The sequence below is a fragment of the Cavia porcellus genome, unplaced genomic scaffold (genome assembly GCF_034190915.1).
Source record: "Cavia porcellus strain 051 isolate PalLab524CR breed Dunkin Hartley unplaced genomic scaffold, mCavPor4.1 scaffold_1, whole genome shotgun sequence".
In the NCBI taxonomy this organism is placed as follows: domain Eukaryota; kingdom Metazoa; phylum Chordata; class Mammalia; order Rodentia; family Caviidae; genus Cavia; species Cavia porcellus.
The window spans coordinates 218,801,724-218,822,263 of record NW_026947484.1 but is presented as its reverse complement, the minus strand read 5'-3'; the positions used below and the strand labels follow the sequence as shown (position 1 = coordinate 218,822,263).

At 41.5% G+C, this 20,540-nt stretch overlaps 1 protein-coding gene across 2 annotated transcripts in view; it reads left to right on the top strand.

The window, feature by feature from the left end:
• Positions 1–6,954: 6,954 nt before the first annotated feature.
• The window catches only part of Tmem178a (transmembrane protein 178A), a 55,106-nt gene continuing 41,520 nt past the window's right edge, over positions 6,955–20,540 (top strand). Inside the window, exon 1 of one of the 2 annotated variants that reach the window (XM_063229462.1) lies at positions 6,955–7,074. Coding sequence is in view for 1 of the 2 variants with exons in the window: in XM_063229456.1 (XP_063085526.1) it covers positions 9,910–10,309 (400 nt within the window). In the remaining variant the exon portion in view is untranslated. Of the gene's footprint in view, positions 7,075–9,847; positions 10,310–20,540 lie in introns of those variants that run through there. The other variant, XM_063229456.1, reaches the window with a different exon arrangement.

Sequence of the window (20,540 nt, the reverse complement as noted above, 5' to 3'; positions counted from 1 at the left end):
TCAAGTTCTCTCACTAATCATTCTCATCAGTGTACAAATACACAGTTTCCCTTCCATTCTCAATAAAAGAAACCAAAAACAAACCATCTCAATTCTACTGCTACCTTGGGCCATTACTCCTTTGCTTTATGGAAAGTCCTGAAAGAGTAATCTATACCTATTGTTCCAAGTTCTGTCTTCCCGGTCCCTCTTGAGCACATTCCAATCAATCTTGCATTCTCCACACTCTGTTGAAATTGTATTAAGATCACCAGGGACCTCAAGGCAGCTAAACCCGTGCAGAATTCTCAGTTCTCATTTTGCTTGACTAATCGGCAACTTTTAGTCATTGATGATTTTTTTTTGTTTGAAACAATTTTCTTATTTGGTTCCCCTTTCATTAATTTTGCTTGTTCCTACTGATTTCCTAAGGCTCACCACGTAGCAGTTTTCCAAGTCTCAGTGCTTGACCTTACTCAAAACTTACTGCCTCGGGAGCCTCATCAAACCCATGATTGAAGTCCCATCTATGTGAGATACTTTGCTTCCCGAATTTATATATTTTGTTTGAACCTCTTCCCTGTTTGTATATCTAACAGCTCACTCAACATCTTCACTTCAAAACTAATAGGAATACCAAACTTGGTGCAACTCAAACTAAGATCCTGACATTGTGCTCCCTCTGACCTAATTGTTTTTAGCCTCCCCCGTGTCTGTGATGATGACTCATCCAGTGATCCCCTCCTTTTCTCTTTCACCATACATTGTACACATCAGCAAACTCGATTGGCTCTACTCTAATATCTGTTCAGAAACCAATCACTTCTCATCATTCCACTTGTATTGCCTGGTCTGAAATGTTATCAGCTTTCTATTAAGTATATAAATAACAGTTTTCAGCATAGGTCCTGGGGTCACACCTTTTGTGTTACAATTTACTGAGGGTCTAATCCTGAGTAAGTTATCTACCCTCTCTATGCTTCCTCATTTGTAAAATGAAGATGATAATAATAATAATACTAATAATAACAGTAACAATACTACTGGCTGTTATAAGGATTGCAGGAAAAAAACATATGAAGTGCCTCGCAAATTATATATTATCACCATATATTAGTTACATACATTATTCTATAAATCTCCAAAATTCCATGACAGTAAGTGGAAATTACTAGGTGAGAAAATCAGAGAAACTGTGGAATGGTCATTTTCTTAAGCATAATTCAAACTTTTGAATACTGAAATTCACACTGGTTAAATATGAGAATTCATAGGAGAGACTCCCTTCCTATTGATTTTGGGTTTCAGTGGGGTTCATAATGGCACATGGTTACTTGGCTGGAAAACACTAAGAGACAGTGACCCTGCTGGAGTGTTGTTGTGTTAACCTACTTTTACCTGTCTACACCTTGATGTGTTTAGTTTGTACAGCTTCTATATAGAGATTTTTGGGCATAAGGTCCATTGGAAACATTTGTTAATCATGTATTCTTTGCTATTGACACTGCTTTTTCCCTTGTCTTGAGAGTGATTTCTTTAACATCTTTTTTCCAAGTCTTCCTTTGGATCCAAGGAATCTATGATAGCTGTAGTCTTGATCCTGGCTATATTCTCTCTGCTCTCCCTTTCAGGATTCTATATGGTTTGCTGTCACTGCTGCCAGTTATACCATTTAAAAAGGGTTCTATAAACCCAGTTAACATACCAGGAAAATCATTTTAAGTTTACATTTTATTGACATAAAGAACTGGGCTTTTTGACAAAAGTAGTTGATATAGAAAAAGGTAAGTTACTGAGTGAGACTAGGAAAAGCAAATATGAATTCAAACTATGCCCACAAAATTCAGGAGTAACACAACCAAGCATTTAAAAAAAAGAAGTTGAGAAATTAAAGCATTTCCAAAAATATACAGAAAGATGTATTTTTGAACCTGAGGTTAAATTTCAGTATTGAAAACTTCAAGGATTTATCTTGGTTAAATATGAGACTTCTTAGGAGAGACTCCCTTCCTATTGATTTTGGGTTTAAGTGGGGTTCATCATGGCACATGGTTACTTGGCTGGAAAACACTAAGAGACAGCAACCCTGCTGCCAACCCTCTCTCTGACTTGCCACTCACATAGTCTGAGGCTCTCGATCACATGCAGATTGCAGACACCAGATAAATTGGACAGATGGAACTCGTACATCAAAGCCACCTACTTGGATTCCTTTCTGGCCATTGGTGCATTTCCTCTCTTTCTTTAAATCAGCCTCATAAATCTGACCCTGACAAGGTCTTGCTTCTCCACACCATAGTGGGAGGTAAGATGGTAATTTGTCCCCAAGCTTTCATTTGCTTCTGCACTTGAGTGACCATCAGTGCCACACGGTATCCATTTATTACGGGGCTCAGGTGTGACCGCGAGGGGTGAGTGCCAATTCCTGCCAAACTGGTTACTCCTTCCAAAAAGACAGAATGGTTCTCCAAGCACTGTGCACATAAGATGATTATACTCCACAGTGCATGATTAAATCCTGGCATGCTAAGGTATTTTTCTGAGTATCTGGTTCATAGTAGCTATTCACATTCTGGCTAATGATTACCTGGATTCAAAATATTTTTAAAAGAGTTTGTCTGAGTCAGGAATTAAAGACAAAAAAGCAGAGCTGTAGAGGCTGGTGACCTTGCTCTCAGAGGTAGGGGTACTGGCTTGTGCTGAATTCACCATTTTCAGGGATATCTGACTGCATTCTTGTCTCCTGGCGTTGGCAGTGAAAAGCTGGAGCAATGACCCATGTCATGTGGATGCAGCTTGATTTTTGTCACTTCTTACCACTGCTTCTGTCTTCCGGGAGTCATCTGTCTTCATCTTTCCTGAGTTTTGCCTTTTTCTCTTTGCCCTTCTTGGTTGTTGGCTGTCTTTTCTTCCCTCATCCAGCCACTGTCCACATCTGGCTTCGTGTGCATGTCCTTCTCAGCAGCCTCCCGGCTCCTCACTTGGAGGAGGGAATGTCCAGGTACTGCCTTCCTTCACCTAACGTGATTTGTGACCATAAAATGCAGTAGTTGTGGACAGACATTTTCTACAAGGCTCTTTCTATCTGGTCCATTTTAAAGACCTTGAGAAATGGAGATACCTTATCGTGCTTTGGCAGTTTACTTCTGCTATTTCACAAAACAGCATTAAACCCCTTTATGGGCTCATAACAAAATAGCCTTATTGAAAGAGCATAATGATTCCTCATACTTTTGAATGCTCATCTTTTCACCAATACTACAGACAATTGATGTTTTTAGGGGCTTTATGGTAGGCTTTCATGCTTTTCATTAGGGCACAATCCTTGGGAAAGTAATGTTCTGTACCACGTCTAGGATTATGACCTACAAATATGCACAGTCTCCAGATATTATTGTTGGAGATGATAAATGACAACAGTGACAACAGCGACAACAGCTGTCATTTATATATTGAACACTTATTATATGTCAGCCTTTATATTACGTTGGAAGCACTCTATATTTGTTATGGTTTTTTTTTTCATTCTCATAGCATCCCTAAAAAGAATATTATTCTTATGCCCACCTCACAGATGAGGAAACAGAGGCTTGGGGTGAGTAAACCCCCCCCCCAGCCCTAATTACAACTAGATTTTAAAACCAAGTTCTTGGGCTGGGGATTTAGCTCAGTGGCATAAGTGCCTGCCTTGCAAGCAGCCAGTCGTGAGTTTGATCCCTGGTACTGATAAAAAAACAAACAAACAAGTTCTTATGACTCCTTCTTCAAGTGTATGTCACCATGTTACTTTGAGCACTTGCAATTTCCCATTCTCCCACCTATTTTCCTTCTTTTTCTTCTCCTGGCGTCTTCTCCTGTAATGGAGCTCTGTGTTTCCCAGGGCTTCAGAGCCCATACCTCACTCTCTTAGTTTTTCTAGCTGTGCTTTCCCCTTAGCAATCCTGTCCGGTTCCATGAATTTAAATGCCAGTTGTGTATTGTTACCTAAATATCTCTCTATCTGTAGCAGGGTGCAAATTGCTTCTCTTACTCTCAGATTCACAGATCGACTACCTAGCCTCCTGGCACTTCCGCATGACATCTCAAACTCAAGACGTCCAAAATGTTTTCCTAACGCCGTCCCCCTAGTATGTATGTTTCTGCTCTAGTTTTCTTCTCTCGATACACAGTGTGCCGCTCAGCAGAAAAGCAGCGTGGCCCTCCGTTTCCCCTTTCTCCCATTTGTACCCACAGTCATTCTGCAACTTCAGCTCTGCCCACGCTCTGTTTCCCCTCCTGCCTTTTTGGGCCCAAGTTCCTAATCCTATCCTTTGATGATTTCAAAAGCCTCCTGACTGCTTTCCCTGCCTCACACCTGCCACCCCCAGCCCCAATCCACTTTTCACATTGCAATCTGAATGGCATTTAAACACATTTACCAGGCTAGCTCATTCCCTACATCGGATTCTTAAAAAATCTTCTGACTAAAGTCCAAAGTGCAGTGTGATCTCCAAGGTCATACATGATGTGACATTGATTAACTCGGCAACTTCATCTCTGTCCACTCCCTTCTCACTCACTTCTCACTAGCCACAGTGTCCTTGTCTTAGTTTCCTAGTGACACAAAACTCTTTAATGCCTCAGGACCTTTGTACTGGTTATTCCTTTGGAAATGGAACACTTTTGTTGCTGACCTATGGGGTGATTAATATCTTAACCTAATGAACAGGATTACTCCATTGTCTCCCTTCTTTAAATATTATGAGTAATAACATGGAAAATTGTCCTGAGTAAATTATTCAGACATTTTTATTTATGACATCAAAATGACATGGTCTTCACAATGGTGGATCTATGGATTTTCTGAAGCATACTTTTATGTTTGCATGGATGGAGCAGAGCTTGGAAGAAACTGGAAGATATATATCTAGCATATTATGATCTGTGAAGTGAATGTTGCTATTGCTATTGTTCAGAATTTAGGTGCTTGGAAGTTGAGTAACTGGCTCAGGTTCATGGGTAGAAAACAACAGGTCTGGGATTTGCAGGCTCTTTGATCCATGTCAACTGAATGCCCATATGCATCTCCCAGACCCTGGGTGCCATTGAGTAGAAACACAGCTGAGAGTGGTTTGTAGGTACGAGAAAATGGAAAACCTGATGGCTTTATTCATGGAGGTGCATCACAGGTAGCTGCAAATCAGAGACACTGGATACTTAGTTATTTCCAGTTCTGTGTTGGTTGTCAAGCATGGCATGAATGAGCTGAATTGAACCCTAACTCTAAAATCCAGAATCTACACACACAGTTAAGGTGGTGAACAAAGTTAGGTATGGCAATTAATGAGTCACCATCTGCTAACACATCACACTTTGAGTGGGATTTAACATGGTTATGGGTTTCTTTGAACATTTTTTTTTCTCCTACCATATGTGCTTAAAGGATCCAAAAAGGAAACAGCTTAATCCAGGAATGTGAAAAAGAATGGTGACATTCTGCAGTGTGTCAGCGAAATGAGAAACTTACCAGGCGTCATCTATTTCAGGGGGTTTTGTGATATTTCATGGTTTGGGGCATCTAGGCAATGATGAAATGGCATTGCCAGAATAACTTACCACATGCCTAGCTTATAGAAGAGTACCATAGTGTAGGTGCTACTTCTTCTAAAATTGACCCTTGTCTTTGCCCTGGACCGAGTTGACACACATGCAGAAAATATCCTCTTTCTTTCAAGGGTCCAAGTTCACATCCCTAGCACTTGGCTTAACCATGCCCTTCCCAATGGAAAGGAATCTCTTTGTGCTGGATTTTCCTGCAGAATTCTGTCTGTCTGTCTCAGGTTATGTTCATCCCGGTTGTGCCTCTGCACAGCTTCTCAAATTCTTGTTTTCCTTTGCACTAATCTAAAGCTGCCTGAGGTGAAGACCATGTTTCATTCATCTTTGCATAATTCAGTGGCATCTACCCTAATAACTTATGATGGAGGTGCTCAATATGTATTTTTGGGTTAAAATGTATTTGCTTTGGAAAAACAGTCCAGAGTGATGACTTTAATATAGGATAACTCAAGTATTTGAATACGTGACATTGCAGATTGACAATATAACTGACTACAGCCTTACATTAAATGTGGAAAAGTTTCATATGACTAGGGAAAAAAATCTCTCACTCTTTATGAAAGCTAGTGTTTGGTTTATAAGGTCAGTTTTAGGATGCAAATGTTTGAACCAAAGAAGGATTCTGCTTTGAGCCTTGGCCCTTGGACAAAAGAGTGAAAGTCGTTTGGAATATTCATGGTTAGCATGCTTAGTTTAGCATAGGTATATCAATGAATCATTGGCCTGTGATACATAGAAATCTATGTGCATGTTGTATGTGTATTTTTAAAATAAGCAAATTCTTATTTTAAAGAACTCTAAAGAGAAATATGATGAACATTGTAAAGCACTTAGATATCACTATATGTTTGAACAGGACAAAAATACTGTAATTTTTTCTGAATATTTAAACATGGCCAACACAACATCTGTGTTGTTTACATGCTATAGGAATCCTGACAGTAACAGAGAAGGATTCTAGAGTAGTATAGTGCATAATTCTCTCAATCTTAAACAGTTGGAAGCTGCAGGATAACCTAATAAAAGTTCCATTCGAGGAAAATAGGTCTGACAACAGTACCCATGATAACAGTTGGATGATTTGATCCAGGAGTCATGGGGGTCAAGGAGAAAGCAGTAAGATTAATCCAAACATGAGGTGCTAGGGAAATTTACAAGTGGTAAAAACAGAGAGGAAGAAGTGGATATAAAGATATTTCAAAAGAAAAAAATTTTACAACATAAGTAACTCTAAAATATTGAGTTTAAGTGATTTAAGTTTTTGTCAACAACAGACAAAGAGAATTTGGGAAGGACAGTCAGTCCAGTGGTCATGTTGAGTTCAACACAGTGCAACACCCACTGGATATTCTATGACTTTATTCATGTCATTTTTAGGGCATGGTTGTTCTTTGAAAGATGAACTGGAATATTTGATCTGAAGCCAGTAAAGAGAAATTCAAGACAAGTGAAGAACAAGAAAAGTTTGAAATTGTCGCGGTCATAGCACAGTTAAAGGTAAGACATACCATATCCAGGGTTCTGCCTGGATATCTGACCTGCCATGATCCTGGTTGCATTTTGGGCTAAATGATAATCTGGCTTAGACTTCTGCTTCTACACTGTGGTAAATATCTAGTTTGCAGAAAGTCATTAGCTTATTTCAACAACATGACTTCAGCTTGTAGAGATATATTTTACAGTGTTCCAAAGTACCAAAACCTCAAGTGTATGAGTTAGAGATAAAAATCAAAGAGGTATATTCTGATTATAGTGCTGATGTCTCTGATACAGGCCTTTCACTGGCCATGCTCCCTGGTACTTTGCTCCTATTTCTGATACAGTCCTTGCCTTTTGTTCCATGTATCTTTTCCTTGCCATTGGGTTGACAGCAACTTGTAGATGGGAACCATATATTGATCTCTGTCTTCCTCACTCCCCTAATGGAGAGGTGGTTCATGGGTGATAGCCAATTGTGGGAAATATCCTAAGAGAAATTTAAATAACGTGGACGGAGCAACGTGCAGTTGCTGTAGCAAAGCTTGTGTACACATCATATGTCACCTCCCCGCTGATGCCGTTAACACTGCACCAGCAGAGGCAGAGCTCTCATTACATACTGCTGGCCCATGTTTGTAATGTGCGACATTTTTTTATGAAATGCTGTCAAGAGCAATCCATCATACAGTAAACTTTGGATTATATGCTGAGACTGGTTCTAAACAGAGACATATATGAACTTCAAGGATAATGCTACCCTTTCAGAAGGGATTGATCAAGGAGTTCTGGCTAGGAAAAAGGCAGCGCAGTTTGTTCTTAAAAGAACAAACTGTGCCAGTGTAAGGAGTTTCCTTCTGGGACACTCCAGTTAGGGAGAGAGTTTCTATTCAAAGATGATCAGGTGACCTGAATCGTGGCTGGATATTTATTTTTGTCCATTGGGTGAGGATGTGAAAAGGGGACAAGAACATGCCAAAGGTTTAAAACCCTTGGGACTTGTGAGGTTTATAATTTTATCTCAAGGAGGATAAAAGGATGCATGCAACTTAAGTGAATTTCAGATGTTAACTCACAGTTACCAGTACAGTATTTCCTCTATGTAAAAATAAAGATCTAGGATTTTACACGTGTTTTAGAATATAATAAAAGACTGCTTCTAAACTCAACATTTTTGTGTAAATCTAGATAAGATTCCTCTCATGAGCTCATTGTTTCCTGTGAAGGGGAATGCTCATAGGCGAGAACACTAAAATCGTAATTCTTTGTTTTCCTTAATTAGACGGGAGCTGACCATAGTTCTGCTGAAGCTGTGAGGAAATCCAAGCAATAATTCATGTTGTCAGGTCAGCAGAAATGGGGATGGGGTCTGTCATGACTGAAAGATTTGCTTAAGGGATCTATTTGAAAACTGAATCATTCAGAAGAGGTACATGTCCTTCATAGGAAAAACCCAAACAGCAATGAAAATCCCCCAAAGACTCTCCCTCCTCTCTTTACAGATGTCATTCCAGAGGAAATATACAAATCACATTAATACTAATTGATGTGGGACATTAATTAATAAGTCCCATTAAAGCACAAAGCAGTGACATTTAGTATCTAATGAAAGCCTCACAATCTCTTGATCATTAATATTTCATAGCATCAGAACACAGGAACTGCCACCGCGGAGCTCATGCGCGATGGTTTCCTGTCCCTGACACGGTCCCGAGGGCATTCGGTGGCATGAAGTTGTCACACCTCTGTTATATTGACTATCTATATACACCATTAACTCATAGGGCCCGGGTCCTGGTTTTCTGGTTTTCCAAAACGAGAATCTGCTACCATTCTTGGCGTTAACCTCTGTGGCCCCTGAATGTCCTGCCAGAGAAGAAGAGTTCAGACGTTGATTTTGGTGTGTAGCTGTTTCTTGACCCCTTCTGCCCACAGAGAAACTTGCATAGGAGAAAATCATTACTTTGATTTATTACCGGGGCTTTCTTTATTCAAAGGCAATAATCACTTCGCAGAGCAGGTGCCAGTGCAAGGGCTTATTGATCCTGTGTTCTTCTAGCAATTCCAGGAGGCCCTCACTCGAGAGGGAGGTGGAGGTGGTCAGCGAATAAGAAGTCCATCTCAGTCCTGGCTGTCGCGGTTGAGTCCAGTGACACTGGGTTCTTCTTTCGGGGAAAAGGCTTCCAGTGCAAGGCTGCCTTCAGCGAGCGAGGGGCAAAGAGCCAGACGCGCCCCTGCTAAGGGGTCGGGAGAGGAGGCTGCCTTCTCCAGGCGGCTGGAGGAGGGTCCGGCCCCAGCCCCGAGCCCGGCCACGCTGCCCAGCCTGGCTGAGAGTTGCTCCGGGTACCACACTGCACGCGGTGCACCATCAGCCAGGACGAGCCACAAGACAGCCTGATGGTGGCTGTCTTTTAAGGTCGTCGGCGGGGAGAGGACGGACCGGAGGCGGCGTGCTCAGGGGGAGGTGGAGAGACGCGCCGGGTTCGCGGGGATATAAAGGCTCCCGGAGCCGGGAAGCGGGGGGACCCCGGTGCAGAGGGGGGAGGCGACAGCAGAGTTGGGGAAAAGTATGGGGAAAGTGGGGACGGGGTTCAGCGGAGACGGGAGGGCGAGAGAAAAGTGAGCTCGGCGCAGAAGGGGTGCAAAGGCGAGGGGGACCCCGGGGAGGGGCGCGCGGCGGGGCGCGCGGGGAGGTGGCGAGGGGCGCGCGGGGCGGGGCGGGGGCGGGGCGGAGGCCGCGGGGCGGGGGCTGGAGGGGCTGCGCGGGGGGCGCGGGGCGCGGGGCGCGGGGCGCGGGGCGCGGGCGGGCGGGCGCGCGGGGCCAGGCGCATTGTGTCTGGCGGCGGCGCGCGAGCCATGGAGCCGCGGGCGCTGGTCACGGCGCTCAGCCTCGGCCTCAGCCTCTGCTCCCTGGGGCTGCTGGTCACGGCCATCTTCACCGACCACTGGTACGAGACCGACCCCCGGCGCCACAAGGAGAGCTGCGAGCGCGGCCGCGCCGGCGCCGACCCCCCGGACCAGAAGAACCGCCTGATGCCGCTGTCGCACCTGCCGCTGCGGGACGCGCCCGCCCTGGGGCGCCGGCTGCTCCCGGGGGGCCCGGGGCGCGCGGACCCCGAGTCCTGGCGCTCGCTGCTGGGGCTCGGCGGGCTGGACGCAGAGTGCGGCCGGCCGCTGTTCGCCACCTACTCGGGCCTCTGGAGGAAGTGCTACTTCCTGGGCATCGACCGCGACATCGACACCCTCATCCTGAAAGGTGAGCGAGCGGCGGGCGCGCCCCGAGTCCCACGACCCGGTGCCCGCGCGGGGCTCCCCACGGCCGCCTCCCCGCCGCGCCCGCGCCCGCCGCCCGCGCTGTCTCGCCTCGGTCCGCGCCGCCCTCTTTCCTCAGCCCTCTCTCCTTCTCCCCGTCCCCGCTCTCCTCTCCCGGTTCCTTCCTTCCAGGATTCCTCTCCTCCTGCTCTGCCCCTTCCCTCAGCCCTCAAGTCTCTGCTTTACCCTTTTCCGATTTTGCCTGCCGCTTCCTCCTCTTTCTCTGCCCTCTCTCTCTGTGCACCTGCCTGACTTGGAATGCATGTGTGGCTTTTCACGGGGAGCAGTGCAAAACTCAGATCATTCCCCCAAGTTGTCCTTTCTATTTAGAAATAAAACGCCCTTTGCAGGAAAAGTGATGCAAAGCTCAGAGGAGAGAGGAAAGGGCTTTCTCTAGGGTTGATGTTGGTATCGGCTCAATTGATGTGGTCAACCCAGCCGGCTGGGTTACCGAGGTGCAGGAGACTGGAGGAACGTTCCTCAAAGCGCCAGAAGTGCAGGGCTTGTGTGGTTTGGACTTCACACCCACACAGTCATTCGCTGGTGGAAACAGCGAACGACACCTAGAACACCCACATTTTCCAGCCTTCCCGATGACCGCCACCACCCTCCACAAGCTGTAGACAGGAACTGAAAAAATAGCCAAACCCTGTAAAGTGGGGTGGCCCAGACCTGAGCAGGGAGTCTATACTATCACTCTGTAGCATGATCCTGGCAGCTTATACGGTTGTTTTTATATTATTTGCCACTGAGTTGTAGAGCATCAGTTTGTTCTTCAGGAGTCTATGCAACACCTGGCTCCCATGCATATAATTAGATAGTTTGAAATCTTTTTGGTAATCTCATTCATGTAAAAAATATTGTGACAATCCTACTTGTGAAGCTCCCTTTAACTTTTAGAACTCAACCCTTAATAGAATTATTTTCCTCTGAGCAAAAAGCAAACAAACAAAAAAACCCCCACTCTCCTTGCACTCATTTTTCCAAAAAGAAAGTCCAAAGCCAGTACATTTCTAATATTTAGTCCAAAGTAAATGAACAGCTATATGTTGAATTGTAGTTTAAAATGGAATTACATAGAAAGGAGGAGGTTAATAATGCGTTGGTTTTCTCAGTCTTATTAGTTGGCATATTCCTTATTTCTCAAGCATGTCAACTTCCCCTTCCTGTGGGGAGCCCAGCTGGGGACTGCCATCCAAATCTGTCTGTACATGGAAGGACTCCAGCAGTGGGAGAATCGGATACAGTAATCTTCCTTTGGGAAGTGCATCTTCTGTCTTCTAACTTGCATCCGTATCTGATTTGTCCTCGTGAAGACACCGCATAATTAATTCTGATAGTAACATAGTACATGAACAATCTGTAAAAGCTGAATTTGGAGGCTCAATTGCAGAATGCTCATTTAGGCAAGGCAATTTTGAAACCGAAGCAGTACAGTCGGTCTTTGGAAATGACAACTGCCTTCCCTTATACTCTCTGTGCCTACAGTATTTGATTGTATGTAAATTGGATGTGGTGTAAGTTCTGAAGCCTCTGAACAGGGTCTAGCCCACAGCAGGAGAGCATGTCCCCCCCACCCCCGCCGCGCCCCCGCCCACTGCGGAACACTCTGGAAATGCCCTCACTAGCCACCTAAGGTGCCAAAATCCTAGACAGTCCAGAATCAGATGATCTTACAGGAGGAGGGGCTTTACAGGTCAATGGACTCAACTTTCTACCTATTATTCTAATGTCTTCTACAGTTTCTAATAAACGGTTGTGTAGCTCAATGCTTCAGTAAGACAGAGCTCAGATACTAGTTAAAAGAACTGGATTTTCTCTAGTCACACATGCATGTGTTAGATGAGAACAATCTCATGAATAATATGCATGGTATCTGGCTAATCTATACGGAACACTGAAGTGCTCTAGGTTTTAATCAGAAGATAAGGTCCCCTGCTGGGTCTCTCAGAATGGTCGTGTGTTCTCCCACAGAGGTCCAAGCTGCTTTCCAGTTTTGTTGTCTGGAGTGGCTGGAAAAGCATTGAGAACTTTAACAGTATTTGTTACTCACTCACCTTGGGTTTGTAGGTAAATCTTCTAGATCTTAGTTTCCTCATCTGGGAAATGAATGGATGACATTACAGCTTTAAAATTCTGATTCTGTGAATAATACGAGAAAGGAAAACATCACCAATACTTTCCTATCACAAACAGATGATTTTGGCACTTTACTAAGTAAACGTAATTACCTCTCTTTTGGCATCTGACATTAGTGGCTGTCGTGTGAATTTTTATAGAACTAGAAACACATTACATCTGATGTAAAATTTTTCATAACTGGAGTTTCAAATTGAAGGCTTACTTCCTCTCTAAATTACCTTTTTTGTAAATCCTATCATCATTTACAATTTTTAATTTTTAATTATTTTGAAAAGTTGACTGAGATGGGAGACTGAAGGCTTGAAGAGGCACAAGAACTTCATGGTATGTTTAGGAGGTGTCATTTTTTTTTTTTTTTTTGAATACCAGGAAGGGAATTGAACTCATAACCTTGTGCTTTCCAGGTGGGTGCTATGATGCTGGGCATCCTTGGCCCTGTTTAGTGAGTTTTTGAGATTAAAAACTCAAAGTTTTTAATTTGTGGACTGAAGGGTTGTTGAGATGAAAATATGGAACACATTCTTGCTATCAGAAATCTATTGTGAATTATTTATTTATTATTATTTATAATTTATTATTTATAATTATTATTTATTGTGAATTATTTGTATTTCCCAATAGTGGAATTAAGGCAAGTATTTCTGAGAGATGTATAAGAGATAAAGAATACAATGTGAACTATGTGAGATTCGCTATATTTAGACTTCCTAGTATTAATCTACTTAAGAGAAATCATGTAACCTAGGAAGGGATTGATCTCAGTGGAACAAACATTTGGAAGAATCACCAAATTCTAGTTTTCATTCTAATTCATTTCTTTGTATACCAGTCTTGCAAAGGTTAAGGCTGGATCTTCAATTTTCAATAAGAATGCAAGTCAAGCTACTGAATAAACATTTTAAGACCCTAGACTAGATTCCTATGCTGCTCCACCAGGCTGACAAAAAAAACCCCATTTATCAGAAGTTTAAGTATAGTTGTTATTCCAGTAGAAACTCTTAACAGTACTGTATCAGCCAATCAAAATTTCACTATCTGGCTCACCAAGGCAGCATGAGATCTTACCGAATGCTTTAGAGATACTTAGTTCATACTATACTTCTGTGGGTTTGTTAGCAATTCCATAAAATGCCCATTTGAAACCCACTACGTGTAAGGGTGATACTAGGAAGATTTTGGTTACCTATCTGAGCATTCTTTTGAGTTTGACTCTAAATTATTCTTCCACATATCCCCTTTTCTTGAAGCACTGATTTCTGATTCTAAGGAAGCTTTACTGCTCAGAGGAGGAGGTCTGAGAATATGTAGATGAAGCCGTGTTCCACCCAATATGGGAAGGTCTAGAACAGGGGCCATGTAGTAGGAACTTAAGTAGAATGGACTTAAAGCTGAGAGCTGCAGACTTCTGTATGCTGCAGATATATATGTTGGGGGGGTGTTTGAAAGAAGCCTGTAGATAACATAAAATGACAGAATGTTTTAAGACAAGTGGGTTTGGCATGGTTTTTATGTAAGCATCCCAGGAAATGCGAGAAGGTGACCTAAATGTCCCATTCATTCATTTATTCCTTCAATAAATGGATACTATAGTATCAGGTCTTGTTCTAGGTAAAGGAGATACAACTACAGTGAACCAAGTGAATCAAAATCCCTGCTTTCTGAGAGTTTATTCCAAGCAGTGGAGTTTGTATTTTCCAGTGGGTTATACAGTAACTACTTTTGGTAGGTTCAGGAAGATTGTTTGCCAAGAGTGGAGCACTCCTTGGGACCTTTGACAGCCCTCATGAGTAAATTGCAGAAAGTATGTTGGAAAGTGATGGTTTGCAGCATCCTCTGAGGGACTCCCAGACATTGTGTTCCAAGTGCAATGCATACGTTTCAGCTACTAGAAGAAAGTAATATAGAAGGACAAATGGATGGAGACTCAGTTGGAAACATAATTAATGCTTTTTTCAGTTACTGATGGCACTGTTTTGGGGATTTAAAAATTTTTTTTTTTTTTTTTATCAGTTCTAGGGGTCGAACTCATGACCACACACTTGCAAGGCAGGCACTTAAGCCACTGAGTTAAATCCCCAGCCCCGATGACACTGTTTTTAAAATGTAAACATGAATGAGGTCTTTGAACAAATGAAGAACTTTGGAGAAATCAATTTTGAGTAAGAATCATGTTTATGAAATTATATTAGAAGTTCCATATAATTGGAAGTTCCAGTTCTACAAGTTTTAATTTGAAAAAAAATTTAATTAAAAATTTCATTGAAAACATTTAACTACTTTTCAAATATGTATGCTTTGTGCATATAAATGAAATTCTACAGTTATATATTGCCTTAGTAAACAAAAGCAAAATTAATGCTGTAGTGTTTTGTTTCACAAAATTAAAAATGATAGAATTCAAAGATATGAAGATTATTATTCTGTTTGCCTAATGTTAACTTCATAAATCATTTGGGATTGGGTTCTTGAGACCGGAAATAAAATATGACCCTGTGGCTTCAAAAGCATTTTTTCCTCTAATGAGATAAACAGAGATATCAAAGACAGTGGCACATGAATACTTTGTCATTTTGCTCTCTGTAAAGAAGGGAGAGTAAGAGATTGGTAGGAATTCATTGGGTCTACTTGTCCCTGTGCTAATGATTTATCTGCTTCCCCTGTTGCTTATTCCCCGTGAAATTAATAGCCTGCACAGAACCCACCAAGTCCTACCTGACACAGAAATAGATTGATGATTTTCTTCAGCTCATTTGTGGGCCACAGTATCATTTGTGTTAGAATAATTATCTCCTGAGAGCAGATACAACTCAGGAAGCTGAGAGGCCAGCATTCTTTTTTTTCCTTGACCCTACACTTCGAAGAATGTTCTCAGATCTTCTCTTGGGTTAGAACTTGCTCCTGCTGGCAAAGATATTTCTCAGGTTTGGTGTTGCAAGGAAAGTGATTTTCCTTTTTTCCTCTTTAATTCTCAAGGCAAGTGGTGTCTGAGATTTTTTTAAAGCATGCAACTCATTTGATATTCTGATAAATGTAATTTATGTGATTTATTTTTAAATTATCTGTATGATCGGTGCTAACATAAACATCATAAAACAAACACAAGCAAATTTTGTGGGGATATGTTAATAAAAAATTTAAATAGAAATTGGACTATTTTTATTCTACTCTGTAATGATGGCTTGGCCACTCCCTGGTCTGTCCACTCCACTTTAAAGTCTGCTTCTCCCACTGCTCACTAGCAGAGCCAGATCTCTCATCTGGGCCAAAGGAGGGTCTTTCCTATCCCGGCTAAAATTTATGATGGGTCTCCCAGTGCACTGTTATATCACACACACATTTATGTTGCACAGGGGAGAGATGAAGATGCATTTGATTTCTGCATCAATTCTAATGTTAGGCATAGTATTAAATGAGCCTTTTTTGATTAAACCACTGCTAGTTCATACTACACAATTCTTAATGACTAGATTTGTAGTTTCTTCTTGTCTCACAGGATGTCGAGTCTAAACATACTCAAGTGTGATATTTTATGTTTCAACACGTTCTATTGCTATCATTCATGAAGGTTATCTTGAGCAGAGATTAAATTTTTGCCACTCTGTCATCAAAAGAAGATACTAGCTTCTATTCTTGCCATGTGAACACAGGGAATATCTTTTAAAAGTAATTTATGGACACAAAAGTGGATGGTGCATTAAATCATTTGTGATCAAAATTTCCAGAATCAATAACATTTTCATTTATCATGTCTCTTGGATAACATTTAGCAACAGCTTTGGGTGGAAAAATAGAAGAGTTTTTGCTATGTCATAGAAAGTTCACATCCAATTATACCCTAGTCACTGAGAATTTTTTTCTTAGCTACTGATTTTTCTTCTTCAAAGCTCAAAAAGAGCCCTCAAACGCCATCAGGCAGACAGCTCATAATTGCAAGTGTTCTTGATTGCTATGCAAGATAAGCTTTTGTTGGGGGAGCATCTGGAGTCACCAAGACTTCTAGTGTTACTGCTAAGCAGGAGATCCTGCCCCCTAAACGCTAGTGGGGGCACTGAAGGAGTTCTGGCAGCTTGCAAGGTTTTCCCAGCAGGCAGCAGAGTGTGCTGCCCCCTCGTCTCTGTGTGTACCCGCAGCACTGTGTCCTTCAGATTATCAGATTGTAATCTCAGATTACCAGGTGATAGTCACAGATTATTAAACTGAGATCTCTGCCAGGCAAACCGTGACCCTAGATAGGCTGTCTCCTCATCGCCTGAGTCTTCATTTCTTGTGTCCACCTTATCACTCAGGGAAATCCCACTGTCTGTCTTTGAGTGTTGATTGTGTGAACATTGCTCCCATTTTCTCACATGATTTACTGGTTTAGAGAGAAAAATAGTCAAATTTGGTCTGATCATCCTCTTTATTTTTCATCTCCTCTCAATGGCAACAGGTGGAATGAAAGGAGAAAGTTGAAAACAAACAGACTGGAGAATTGGCAAATAATGCAAATTGCAAATATATCTGTTTTGAAGCAAAACACTAATTTAGTATTTGGGTAATTCAGTCAACATCATTTTAGCCATGTAAATATGCTCTCAGTTTTAAATTTTTGTTTCTTTCTAGAGTTATTAGTTTCTCAGAACACTGCACTGATATTGTCTAAAGCTGTGCATAGCTGGTTGTAAAGACTTTTATCAAAATAAAAGGGGTTTGTAAATAGAAAAAGGACTGTATCTTTCAGGCTGGGTAAAATTTATGACAGTTTATTCTTTTGCTTCCTCACAGTGTTTCCCTGTGGTTAAAAGTGATTGCAGTGATTAATCTGTTTTATTGCAAGTTTTAACTAAAAGGATGTAACTGAACTTCTTGGAGCATGAGAGAGTCAACGTCGGCTGTGTTCACGACGCTGACAGTCTTTGTTTGCTGCAGAGTAACGGGAAACTACACGCTGCACACTCCATCTTTCCTGTAACTCAGCCAGAAAAGCTGATTGCAGACCAAACAATAATGTCATGAGGACACCCATTAGGGAGAGCAGTAGCCAGTGAAAAGGGGGCACAGTACAAATCATATTTTACTTTGCCTTTTCTTGAATTGCTGAGGACACACTGAGTTATTTCTGTAACCTGATGGATGCCCCCCGGTGCTCAGACTTTTTAATATTTTCTTCACAGGTAAAAATCAATCAATGCATCCTTATTCTTAAGAATCTAAAGGGCATAATGCGTTCCCTTTTGGTTCCTCCAAGTTATTTGACACTATCTTGGGGAATAGGGAGCAGACTTCAGAAATCCTGGAAGTTGTGTATGCATAGATAATTCTAGAAGGCATCCTTGTCTTCTTAGAACAGGTCACTCAACTGTGAATCAGCACTGATGCTTTCATCTGCCATGCAAATAAGCACTGCCTTGCACACTTTGGGTCTACAGCAGCAGCAGCAGAACTAGCTGGGTAAGGAGTAGGAGGCTCTGTTTTGCTTTGAATCTCTTGTCTATATTTTAAGGAATTTTTATTTGGTGTGGGAGATGTGAGCATTTGCTTCACTTCACTCAACAATCAGAAAACAAATGTTGCCCTTGAAAAAAATTTAAAAAAACATTTTAAAATAAGAGACTGCCTCATTAAAAAAGAAAGAAAGAAAGAAAGAAAACTAGCCCAAAGTCCTCTAATTCCTATGGATTGAGCTTACCCCCACTCAGCGCTGAAGAAAGGGACCTGGTTTTTTTTTTTTTTTTTTTTGGTACCTGGTATCAAACTCACAACCTTGCATTTGCCAAGCAGATGCTTATGCTGCTGAACTAAATCCCCAGCTCTTGAAAGGGGGCTGTTTTGATTAATTTGAGCTTGCTTTGTTATTTAAGCTCTCATAATTTATGAAACTGCTTACAGTAATGTTTACAGTTGTCACAGAATTTGAGGTAGGATCATGCTGTTAAATATTACTCTAAAGTTATCCTGGGAAACCAGCACAGTTGATCACTTCATGTAAATAAAAAATTAGGAAACAGGTCATCAGAGCAATGATTTTACATAGCAGAAGGTAAACTCTAGGTACAGAGATGGTGATAAAAATTCTATTTGGTAATTAGAATACTTGAGCCTATGCCAATTGGGGTATTTGTTTTAAACCACTGATAATTAAGAATCATTTCTTACCGTTAATGTAATCTTACCGCCTGACATATTGTAGGAGCGTGTCCCTTGGTGTCCAGACAGTGGAAGTTGAAGGAAGCAAAAACCTACAAGTATTAGAAAAATAGGCCGAGTGGAAAAGTGTCAGGGAAAAACAACAGTGAAGACTAACATGAATGGTTCTGAAAAAATACTGTCATTTTCTTCAGGTTTTGAAACAAAACAAAAGACACCATGTAACTGTTTACTCTTCAGTTGTAAAAGGTAAAACAGAAGATGTTCACTGAAGAAGCATTGAAGTCATGTTGTATTTCCTTTTTTCCTCAAGGGTTACTCTTGTTTCCAAAGAAAACTCAATTTGGTAGCAGGCAAATGGGTAAATTCTAGTAGAATCAAAGGTTCATGGAGTTGAAAGCAATGCTTTTACCTGATTTTTATACCACGTGCCTGTAATGAGTGATTTGTACTTGGCCTGTCGGTGATTGACAATTCTTCTTGCTCTCTGCTTTGCTCTCTGAGAGCTTATTATCAGGAGGGGTGCTGTTATCAGCTTAATCCCAAATTGGTTTTAATTTCTAAAACTGTATATCATTTGGAAGGGAAAGAACCTTTGATTTGTGTGGACGAGTTGAGTGTGGGGGTTGGATGGGGAACTGATGGATGTTAAGGCATTGATGCTTCAGTTTCTCAAAATCATCCCCAGGCATCACCACCAATTTAGAAAATAGGCAGCTGTATAAATAAGTCATTACCTGTTAGTCCTTTGAACACGTCCCAACACATCTGATGTGGGAACACTCAGAAAAAATGACAGGAGAAACTGTGAAAGGGAACAGTTGTGTATGGCCTCCAAATGTGACAGTTATTGAAATGAGAGTAGTGTGCTATTTTGTTAGCCACATATACGTATGACTGTGTAGTAATACTTTGATTATGCCATGAAAGAAACGGAATGCTTTTTATTAATAGCCTCCAGATTTTCATTTTGAAAATTTGTGGCTTGGGTGCTTTTTACAGCATATTTTTATTGCAAAATTATCCCAGAATTCTTGTTTTAGCACTCTTCTAGTTCTGTTTGCAGGTTAAAATGGCAGACCTATCCCAGCTCCCCAAACAAGTTTTCTGGAGTTGTTTTTATTTCTGAAAGGGTCAGATACAGCAGCATTTCTGATGGGGTGTGAAACATTATAATTTGGGTTGTGGATTTAATGTTTAAAAATGAGGTAGATAACATACTTGACAAACATTTATTCAATGTGAGGGCATTTATTAGTTAGTGTCAAGTAACAGCATGCTGAAATAAAAGTGGCTTAATCCCTAAGGAAAAGGCATACTTCTTGTACATAGCTGTTCACAGCAGTGTTATTCACAATAGCCCAGAACAACTTAAATGCTCCTGTCTTACCCAACAAAAAGTCTGGAGGAACTCTGCACCCAGGTTAGTTAATTTAAGACATTCAATCTTTTGCAGATCCAGCATAGGCAGTTTTGCCTGGTCTCTTCTCTTCCTGATCACAGTAATTCTGTGGGTCAGTTCCTCACAGGGAATAAGAGGGAGCATACCCACTTTTTGGTCCCTTTTCTATAATCTAATTTCTCAGAAGCTTTCTAGCAGATTTCCCACAGGTCTCATTGGTCAAAATTATATCACATGACTAATCCTTGGCAAATGGAATGGAATTACCATCTTCCTTTCAACCAATCAAGCTATTGTTCATAGGCTGGGGAGAAGCCAGGCTCTTCAGGTAGCTCTTGGTTGCTGCTCTCTGAGCAAAACTGTGGCTTCTGTTAGCCGAGAAAGAGTGATTACTGTATACAGGGCTATGCAGCCCGCTGTAGAAGCAACAGTCACATGGCAGTCCCATTCTAGGCACAATCATTCCGTAGTGCTAAAGACAAGCCAGAGAAGAGAATCTAGATTT